This window comes from Elephantulus edwardii, unplaced genomic scaffold (genome assembly GCF_000299155.1).
Source record: "Elephantulus edwardii isolate Elephantulus edwardi_28Jun2011 unplaced genomic scaffold, EleEdw1.0 scaffold00120, whole genome shotgun sequence".
Lineage (NCBI taxonomy): Eukaryota > Metazoa > Chordata > Mammalia > Macroscelidea > Macroscelididae > Elephantulus > Elephantulus edwardii.
In genome coordinates this window covers 3,970,853-3,981,971 of record NW_006399870.1, presented here as the reverse complement: position 1 = coordinate 3,981,971, position 11,119 = coordinate 3,970,853, and the positions used below count along the sequence as shown (strand labels likewise).

The 11,119-nt window shown below is 38.1% G+C and overlaps 1 protein-coding gene across 1 annotated transcript in view; it reads right to left on the bottom strand.

The window, feature by feature from the left end:
* NCAPD3 (non-SMC condensin II complex, subunit D3) overlaps positions 1-11,119 on the bottom strand; it is a 133,575-nt gene that overhangs the window by 101,892 nt on the left and 20,564 nt on the right. Inside the window, exons 5-8 of the mRNA XM_006892853.1 lie at positions 10,864-11,048; positions 9,905-10,072; positions 9,672-9,733; positions 9,252-9,339 (exon numbers count right to left, since the gene is read on the bottom strand). Of these exons, the coding sequence (XP_006892915.1) occupies positions 9,252-9,339; positions 9,672-9,733; positions 9,905-10,072; positions 10,864-11,048 (503 nt within the window). The remainder of the gene's footprint in view (positions 1-9,251; positions 9,340-9,671; positions 9,734-9,904; positions 10,073-10,863; positions 11,049-11,119) is intronic.

Sequence of the window (11,119 nt, the reverse complement as noted above, 5' to 3'; positions counted from 1 at the left end):
CAAGAGTGTTGATTGTGGAGCTGAGCAAGCTGTAATTGTCAACAACTTCAATCTCTTCTCCATCTATCATGGTGCTAACTGGCTCAGTGGTTGTAATCTTTGACTTCTTAATGTAGAACTTCAATCCCTATTGAAGACTCCAGATTTATACCCTCTGATAATACACTGAAAGTTAAGTGTAAGTCTGCTGTTCTGACTTGAGCTTGAAGATGATGTTATACAACGTGAAAGAAGCCAATCCAAAAAAGAGCAAAATATGTATGATCTCACTCATAAAAAGGTAAAATAAGAAAAGATACAGATGAAAGTTTCTTAGTGGTTACCATGGGAAGAAGGGCAGAGAGTAAAATGGTTTTATTTTATTGTGTATGAAGCACTAATTTTCAGTCCACAGTAAAAGAAAAATCTAAGCCTAGGGTTACAAGGCTGATTAATATATTAGTAAACTGTAAACCAATAAAAGCTGAACCAGCAAGTCATTAACAGACATAAAAGGCAACAATAACATAAGAGTAGCTAGCTGCTGCGGATCCAAATGTACAGCCAAAACCCTCTCGAGATTTGGTTTCTTGATTTGGAAGTACAAAGTTATTGTTTAATGAGAACTTCCAATTAATAGACTAATAATTTGTTGGGTTCTTTCTAGTGGCCTAGTGCTACACTGCAATCTCAAAGGAACATGGTTTGAATCCACCAACTGCTCTGCGGTAGAAGGATGGGGAATCTCCTTCTGTGTTATTTACCACCTCTGAAAACCCACTGGAGGGTTGTGTACTCAGCTATGAGTACACAAAAACAACAATAATGTGTTAGTGCTTCTGTCTGATTTCTAACTATAGAGCCCGCAGTCTTAAAGCTACAAGTGGCAAGCCAAGGCATAGCAAATGTTCTTTATTCATCTAGAGCAACAGAGGAAGAGTCAAGAACAGAAGGAGTAAAAGAAATGTGTGGCTAACTATCCCCAGGGAAAACTGCTTCCTTAAATACGACACCAGGAGAACTATAGCTGCCCAACTATCTTTACTAATCAAAGATTCTCTAGAAGAATCCTATCAAATAGGGGAAATGCAAGACAGAATTTCAAATATTCTAGAATCCAGATTTCCTGTAGCCAAGGGGGCTTGGTCCATTTCACCCCACTGCCACTGAATTAAACCAAATTCACAGGAACCCTATGGGATACTACAGAGCAGAGTTGCCCCATATGGTTTCTGAGCTTCTAAATTAATTTTTTAAATATAGTATTCATTATTGGTGGGGCATATATTTGAATAATAGTGGCATTAACCAGCAGTCAGGAAATCTAAAGACTAATTGCATTAGGGAAATCTGTTGTCAAGGACCTCTCCAAAGTGCTAGTGTTACGATGTCAGTCTAAGGACTAAGGTGCACAGGCCATGGTCTCTGCAATTACTTGCTATGCATCAGAGAGTGGACAATAGCTAAGGATGACAGAAGAAGAATTAATGCCTTTGAGCTATGGTGCTGGGGAAGAGTATTAAACTTATCATGGACCACCAAGAAACAAACAGATATGTCCTAAAGAGGGTGAAACCTAGTTTCTCCTTGGAGGCAAGGATTTTGAAATTCTTTGCTCATATACTTTGGGTATATGGCCAGGAAAGACCAGTCCTTGGAGAAGGCTATTATTCTTGGAAGGGAAGAGGGACAACACAGAAGATGACTCCAGATAAGATGAGCTGACACAGTAAGTGAGGTACTAAGGTAGGTATGTCAGAGTCAATGAGATTGGCTTAGGATAGAGCAGGGTTCAGAGCTATTGTACATAGGGTCGCTATGAGTCATAGTCAGCTTGATGACACATATCAACAAGAGCAGCATATTTTTTTAAAATTGTGGTATGTGCGAAAGTTTACAAAACGTATTGCTTTTTGACCCTCCATTCATTTATGCATATTCTGTTCCCAACTACCAATCACAATATACACAATCTCTGATTCATCAGCCCAGGTGGCCTAGTGGTAAAAAGCTGCACTGCAATCCTAAAGGCATGCAGTTTTAGCCCAACAGCTGCTCCAAGGCAAAAGGATGGACAATCTCCTGTGCAATTTAATTGCCTCTGAAAAACCCTCTAACGGGTCAGCTATGGGTCTGTTCCAACTCAACAGTACATAATATCCATCCCAATAGTGTTCTTTGTCTATCAGTTAATTTTCTACTCTCCAAGTCCTGGCCCACCCTGTAATGACATTAGATAAGTCTCCCTAAACGTAAACTTCTTCTAACCTTTTCTAACAGTGATGTTATCCAGTATTTGTCCTTTTGTAATTCACTCAACTTCAAGGAAACATTGCAAGGTTCAAAATCAAGAAAGGAGTGCATCTCCATACCTTTTCAGTCCATATGCAGAACAGATCATTCAGGAGGCTGGGCTTTATGAGGAGGAATGTGGCATCAGAACTGAAGGAAGACTCATCTACAACTTACATTATGCATATGACTCAACCTTGCTTGCTGAAACTGAGGAGGACCTGAAGCATTTGCTGCAGAAGGTCAAGGACTGCAGCCTTCAATATGCATTGATGCTCAACATCAAGAAGTCAAAGATTCTCTCTATTGGGCCAATTGGCAGCACCATGATAGATGGAGAAGAGATGGTGTTTGTGTCACAGCTCTTATTTCTTTATGATACACTATTAATAGGTGAATACTAGATCAAATGACATTTCTATTTTCGACATTTAGGGAAATGGCAAATTGCTTTCCATTGTGGCTGTACCATTTTACACTCCTACCAGCTGTGTATGAGGGTTCCAATCTCACCACACCCCCTTCAGCATTTCTTAACTGCTGCCTTGCTGATATTTGCTATTATTGTTGTTGGGGTGAGATGGTATCTCATGGCTGTTTTAACTTACATCTCTCTAACAGCTACTGATCTTAAGCATTTTTTTCAAGTGTGTGTAGCAATCTGAATGTCTTCTTTGGTGAAGAGTCTTTTGATCATTTTGTAACTCGGTTATGTGTCTCGTTCTTGATGAAGTGCTAAAGCTTTCTATACATTTTAGATGAGCCCCATATCAGGTATGGCATTGTAAAATGTTTTCCCCAAGTCTGTAGGTTCCTTTTAGTTTTTTTGAGAAACTTTTTCATGCACATGGGATTTCATTTTTAGAAGGTCTAAGTCATCCACTCTATCTTTTGACTACTGTAGTGCTCGTCTAATTATTTTTTCATTGTGGAGTTCAGCTGGTTTTAGGGGGGGCTACTGGTGGTATTCAGTATAATACAGTAACGTGGTATAATAAGGACAGCAGGAAAAGAATTGATACTTTTGAGCTGTGGTGTTGGAGAAGAGCAATGAACATCCTATGGATGGCCAAAAGGAAAAATAGGTATGTCTTGGAGAGTGTGCCGTCGGAGTGCTCTTTGGAGGCAAAAATGATGACGCTTCGCCTCACATACTTTGAGCAAGTTGCTAGAAGGGGCTGTTCCTTGGAGAGGGACATGATGCTGGGAAGGGTGGAGGGTCGGCGAAGGAGAGGAAGATACAGTGACTGGTGCCATGGGCTCTTGTGTGTTAGAAGTGTGAGGATGGTACAAGACAGAATAGGGTTCAAATCTTTTGTTCCTTAGGTCTCTACGAGTCATATTCGACTCAGTGGCATCTAACAACAACAACACGTACTGACGGTGTTACTCCTGAAAAGAAGGTCCAAGTAAGTGAGATGAAGTTTCACCATCCTTCTCTCTGAGGAGCACTCTTGTTGCCATGCCTTCAAGACAAATTTGTTTCTTTTTGCAGTCCAAAGTGTATTTAATATGCTTTGGTAACATCATGAGTCAAAGGCATTGACCACTCTTTTTTGTTTTTTATTCACTGTTTCCTATTTTATCTCTGCCCTCCTCTCCTTCTTCCTCAGCCACCCAGCAATGCACCCCTTGGTTCACTGTTCTCATACATACAACGCATAATCATATTTTCCTTTAAGACAGTCCTTTCCCGCATCTGTTCTAATGCACTGTTCATTATCTACGCACTTTCTCCATTCTCTCCCCAGTGCCCTCATGCCTGTCCTACTTTATAACAGCAGTGTTATGCAGTTATTTATCCTTTTGTGACTGAGATATTTCACTTAGCATAATGTCCTCAAGTCTCCCCCATGTGTGTAATATTTTACTATTTCACTATTTTTCAATGCTGTATTCCATTGCATGAATATACCATAGTTTTTCAATCCATTCGTTTGATGATGGACACTTGGGTTGCTACCATTTCTTTGCTATTGTGAATAACGCAGCAATAAACATGGTGCGCTTATCCCTGTTTGAGTTGTGGCTTTTATTTCTTTAAGGTATTCACAGTAGTGGAATTGCTGAATCAAATGATATTTCTATTTCCAACTTCTGAGAAAGTGCCAGACTGCCTTCCATAGTGGTTGCACTACTTTACATTTCCACCAGCAGTGAATATTCCAATCTTTTCACAACCTCTTCAGCATTTGTTGTTTGCTCTATTTTCTTTAGTCTTCCTTATTTAGTGACCAACTTTCAAATGCATAGGGAACCACTGAAGAAAAAAACATGGCCTGGAAAAAAAAATACAACCAGCACCTTCGCCTTTAAATGGACATTGTTGCTCTTTAGCACTTTGAGGAGGTACCTGACAGACGACTTTCTCCACATAACAAACATCTTTTGATTTCTTGACTGCTATTACCATAGCTGTTGATGGTGGAGCCAAGTAAAATGAAATCAATAACAACTTCAATCTCTTCTCCATCTATTCTGACATTGCCTGTTGGGTCTTTGTTTTCATAATTTTGAGATTTAATCCATATTGAAGGTTTTGATCTAGATCTTCTGTAGTAAATAGTTTAAGTCTTCTTCACTTTCTGCAAGCAAGGTTGTGTCATATACATTACAGAAGGTGTTAGTAAGTCTTTCTCCAACTTGATGTGACATTCTTCTTCATATACTCTAAGTTACAGAATGATCTGCTCAGCATATAAATTGAAATTGGAAAATAAAAAGTACAATTATGAATCTAGGAAAATTGATTGAAAGTTGTTAAAAATTAAAAGGAACAAGACTGATATCCTAGGCACTACTGAACATAGACAGACTAATAGTGGCCTTTTTGAATCAGACAGTCACATGATCTATTAAGTAGAAAGTTAAAGAGGAATCAGAGTGACATTATTGACTAAAGGAATATTTCAAGATGCATCCTGAAGTAACAATACTGTAAGTGACAGGCTACTATCCATACTCACAGTCCTGAAACACCACTGTTACTCAAATACATGTGCCAACCACACAGAAAACCCAAAGATAAAGAAACAGGACAACTTTCGCTGGTTATGCAGATGACAGAACCTTGTCTGCTCAAAGTGAGGAGGACTTGAAATGCTTGCTGCAGAAGAGCAAATATTACTATAGCTTTTGGTAGAGATTACATCTCATTGGCAAGAAAACAAAAATCCTCACCATTGGGCCAACAGACACTATCATGATAGATGGATAAAAAACTGAAAGTGTCCACTAATATATCTTATTTGGATCCACAATCGACATCATTGGTAATAGGAATCAAGAAATCAAAAGACATATTACACTGGGAAAGTCTTCTATCAGGGACCTCTCCGAAGATATCAGTTTAAAAATTAAGGTTTGCCAGATTCAGGCCAGTCTTTCCAATCACTTGCTATGCTACTGAGCACTGGAAAGTGAATAAGAATGACAGAAGATTGATACCTTTGAGCTGTGGTATTAGAGACAAGTATTGAATATCCCATGGAAATACCTTAGAGAAAGTGCAGCCAGAGTGCTCCTTGGAGGTAAAGGTGATAAAGCTTTGTCAAACATATTTGGGGCATGATGTTAGAAGAGGCTATTCCTTGGAGAGGGACATCATGCTTTAAAAGACAGAAGGTTGAAGAAAGGGAGGAAGACTCTCAACCAGATGGACTGATACAGTGGGTGGGGGTCAAGTGTGTCAGAGCTTGTGTGAATGGCACAGGACAGAACAGGGTTCAGATCTGTTGTTCACAGAGTCTCTATGAATCATACTCAACTTGACAGCAATTAACAAGCACTACCATCAACTTTGCACCCTAAACTTACATGCAATCAATACATTAATAATAACCGGTGACTAGAAGGCAAAACTTTAAAACAGAAGGACTGCTAATTGGAAAAGTGACTTTAGTGATAGAAATGGGACTGGAGAACAAACGCTAGATTTTGTACAATGATTTCTTTATTTATTGCAAATACTTTTTAATAAAATATATACATAGACTTTATATATGGACCTCACCTGATGGACTACACAGGAATTAGAATGACTATATGTATGGAAAGAGGCAGTGAAGAAGTTCAATATTAGCAATCAAAACCAGGCCTCAAACTGGACAGATTATCAACTACTCATATGCAAATTCAAATTAAAGAAAATGAAAGCAAGTTCATGAGAACCAAAATATGACCTTGATTGTATTCCAATTCAATTTTTAAAATAACATAAATTACCTTGACTGTATTTGAAAAGAATTTTAAAACCAACATAAGAAGGGCTGGCCAAAACAGCTCAATTGGGAAAGCATTAGACTGAAGATCTAAAGGTTCCCAGTTTGATCCCAGGTTTTGGCAATTGTAGCTAGGGTGTGTTTTCCTCTCTGCTTCCAGCTTCAATGTTGCCATATTCCCCAAATTAAATTGTTTAACCTATGAAATCTTGGGCTATTCCCACATGTTACCAACCTACAGATTAAAGTGTTGTATTCTTAAAACTAACATAAGAACAGACTTGATGCAGAGAACACAAATGACTGAGTTGTAGTATGACATCAAGGACATCATCCATGAAGAAAGCAAAAGATCACTACAAAAAGAAGGAAGAAAGAAAAGGTCATATGGACTTAAAACAGACCTTGAAACATGCACTGGAATAAAAAGAAGCCAAAACAGTGGTTGTTGTTAAGTGCTGTCGAGTCGTAGGCAACTCATAGTGACCTTATGAACGAAAGACCTGGACACTTGAATAACTTTTGTCCTTTCTCCAGGTTCATAGGTTTCCAGAGGCAAGCTATTTCAGAAGTGGATGCCACTCCTGCTTCCAAGCTTGTGTTAATCAGGGAGCTCCACCAAACACTGTCCACCATGGGTAACCATTCTCACATTTGACACATCAGTGTCAGTGTTCAACTTCACAGCAACCACGGGTTACCTCTGTACAGCAAGAGGACAGACCTGGACTATAGGACCTAGAAGAATGTTTCACCAAAAACAGCTAAAGACAGGCCTGTGGGCCGTGGATTAGGGTCACCCACCTTTGGCTTGGTATCATCACTATCTGTCCACTAGGCCAACTGATCTCTCTCTATGCTGTTGTTGTTGTTAAGTGCCGTTGAGTCATAAGCGAGTCACAGCGACATTATAAAGAATACTAAACTAAGAGAACTGAACATAAGATTTCAAAAGGCTGCTCAGAAAGACAAAGGAAAAAATTATAATGAAATATGAAGGGAACTAGAGTTAGAAAACTAAAAAGGGAAGACCTTCATTTCTCAAGCTGGAAGAAGTGAAGAACAAATTCAAGCCTCAAGTTGCAAAACTGAAGGATTCTATGGTCAAAATCTTGAATGACATAGGAAATATCAAAGGAAAATGGAAGGAATGCACAGTCACTCTAACAAAAAGAAAGGTCTGAAACAGAATGATTTCAGAAAGTAACAATGATTGATTGTACTGAAGGAACCTGCTGCAAAGAAGTCATTTGCAAAAAATAAGGCCCCTGGAATTGATGGGATACCAATTGAGATGTTTCAGGAAAGAGATGAAACCTTGGATGTGCTGACCAGTCTCTGCCAACAAACATGGAAGGGAACTATCTGTCCAACTGACTGGAAGAAATTTCTATGTATTACCACTTTAAAAAAGAAAGAAAAAGATGCACTGGCGAACAGAAATTATTGAACAATATCTTTAGTATCACATAAAAGCAAAAAAATGACTAAAACAGTACACTGACAGGGAGCTGCCAGAAATTTAAGATGGTTTCACAAGAGACTGTGGCACAAGGGTATCACTGTGGATGTCAGATGGATCGTAATTGAAAGCAGAGAATATAAGAAGGATGTTTACGTGTTTTAATGACTGTGTTCTATACTTTTATGCAAAAGCATCTAACTAAATGGATCATAACAAATTATAGCCAACGCTGAGAAAAATGAGAATTCCAGGACACTTAATTGTGCTCATGTAAAACCTATATACTGACATTGTCTCAACAGAATAAGGGAACACTGCTCAGTTTAAAAACAGGAAAGGTGTGTGAGCATCAGGGCTGTAGCCCTTCTACATACTTAACGAATGAACTAGTAAGTTCAAATTGTAATGCTTTCAGTTAGCAGTCAATGTTAAACCTGCAGCATCACCAGGTTCCTCAGAAAGCTGGATAAACTCCTAAAACAAATGCCCTACCAATTCTAAAACACTAAACCAAATTAACCAATATTTGTGTTTAACTAGCAAAGAATGTCAGTCTCAAGCATTTTACTTTTAAAATCTACCTAAAAAGAACTAAATGAACAGCAGCAACACAAAATCTAGATAAGAAAGAGGGGGAGAAACTCAGAAAAGGGGAGTGAGAATGGTTGTATTAGAATAATGTAACCAATGTCACAGAACTGTATGGACATTGAATTAGTTTTAATCCTGCTGTTTATATTCTTGACATGAGACAAATTATTTCCAAAAGGTTATGGAAATTAAAAGCATTGCTATGAATCCTATCACATCTTTGAAACATAAAAGAACGACATAATCATAAAGTGCAGCATTTTTTAACAGCATATATAGTGTTTAGCGTTTGATTTGTTTGTTTGTTTTTAATTAATCCTCTCAAAAAAGCTATAAAGAAGGTTAAAACTTTTTCTTTAGTCCAGATGAGAAAACGAAAGCTTTATCAAGGATAAGTAATTCAGTAGTTGAGCTAGAATCTGGACCTATATAATGCTCTCTGACCATTTTCTTAAACCACCATACTACTCCTTCTATAAAAAAACCTCCAAACCCTAGAAAAACTCCAAACCAACTGCTTCTAGTTCATTAGGACTCATGCCACGCCTCCACTCAAGGTTGACCCATTCCCTTCTCAATTTTAAACCATGCAGTACTCCTCTGCCCTGTTTGCACAACAGCCTCTTGGTCCAGTTATATGTTCCACATGAGCACATGCAATTAATTCAATTAGTTACTATATGTTTGATTCTTATTTCCTTTACCTTATCTCCATCACCATGGGTTGGGGAGCACAGCAGATACAATGCATGATAGGCCAGTTCTGGTATGTATTTTGCTTCACTAAAGTTTCTAAACAAAGAAGGCAAAAGATTGATTATTGGATAGAACTTATAATGAACTATTCCTTAATTCTAAAGAGCCTTAGTGGTGAAGTGGGTTAATGATGGGCTGCCAGCAGTTCAAATCCACTGGCTGCTCCACTAGAGTTCCTCCCACTAAGTTTACAGCTTCAGAAACCTGAGAAAAGGGTTACCAAGAGTCAGAATCGACTTGAAAACAATGGGTTGGATCTCAAAAACTTGTATTTCAAAAAATAAATTCCATCTGTATAGTATTTATATTTCAACAACAGCAAAAATTATTACATCAATATTTTAGCACTGGGAGATTTAATGGCTTACCTGGTTCGTGAAACTTGAAATTCATCAGGAATTGGCTCAAAATTAGTTAACGCAACAAATACCTAGAAAACAGCAAGAAGAATGATTTTTTCCTGTTGATTGCAGTTAATTAATTATGGAAGCAGGAGTAGCATCTACTTCCTAAGTAACATGCCTCTGGAAACTCTATGAACTTTGAATTAACTATTTATGCCCTTGGAGAAGGCTGCATGGACACTGAAATTTTCACTTACCTCTACACAATTCTGCACACACTGAGGCTTTTCTTTCAGGGAAAACTTGGGCAGAAGTCTTAAAAAATTCTTCAATAGTTGGAAGATGGCATTTCGAATACGAGAAAGGTCACGGGTAGAAAAACAAATAATCTCTTCATCTTCTTCTTCTTGTAAACTTATTTCCATCTATGTTACAAAGAAAGGTACATGACTTTTTAAAAATTCCCAACGTATAGCCTTCTGACTTTGAGAGAACCCAAAGTGAGACCAGCTAAACTTCAGAGAAGACTAGAGAACTAACCTGATGACTCTGACCAAGTCCTGTGCACACTCTAAGTGGACAGACTAGTTGTATACCATCAGATCAGAACTAAGTCCTCATAGCAGACCCTCTAGTGGGTTTTCAGAGACAGTAAATGGCACAAGAAGAGACTATCTATCCTTCCAAGGAGCATCCAATGAGTTTGAACCAAATGCCTTTGGGACTGCAACACAGCTCCTTAACACAAGGCCACCAGAACACCCTGGTTGAATTAGATGTTGGCTAAAATAATTCCTAGTCTATATGTTTGTATCAGTAAAAATTCTTTTTGTTTCTTAAAAGTTTTAAAGTAAAAAATAAAAGAATTTGGAATTGATGTCATTGAAGTATGCTCATAAGTACATGAGCCCTCAGAATGTTTCTTCTATCTTCTCTAATGATAAGATGAGAGGCAAAACACACCAGGAATTAACATGTTCTCAAGTATACTTGGGGTAGAAGATGGCTAGGTAACATATGAGGAAATGTACTCTCGGTATTCTACCGAGTGGCAACTTAGAGTCATGCTGGATAAACAGACAATGTTCTAGGACCTTTCAATGTTCCAATTCACATTTTAATAGAAGGCCAATCTTTAATGAAATGAAAATCAGAGGTAGGTAGGGAATTTTTTTATTGTTATTATTATTATTATAATAATTATGGCACTTCTTACCTCATAATCCTCCTTTCTGGGTGGCTTTCCTCTTTTTCTATTCCCTCGTGGATTACCCTGGGAGCTCTTATGCTGTTCTTTCTTTCTCTTCCTGTTCATGTTGGACTCCTGAGGCCAGCTCTTCTTTAGAATTTGTATACATTTGTCAAACATCACAGGATGGAATACTTGATTGGCTATACTGCCTAATCATAAAGAGTAAAAGTAGTTAAGATTTAGCTCTCTTGAAATATGTTTGTAAGAGGAGATGAAAATT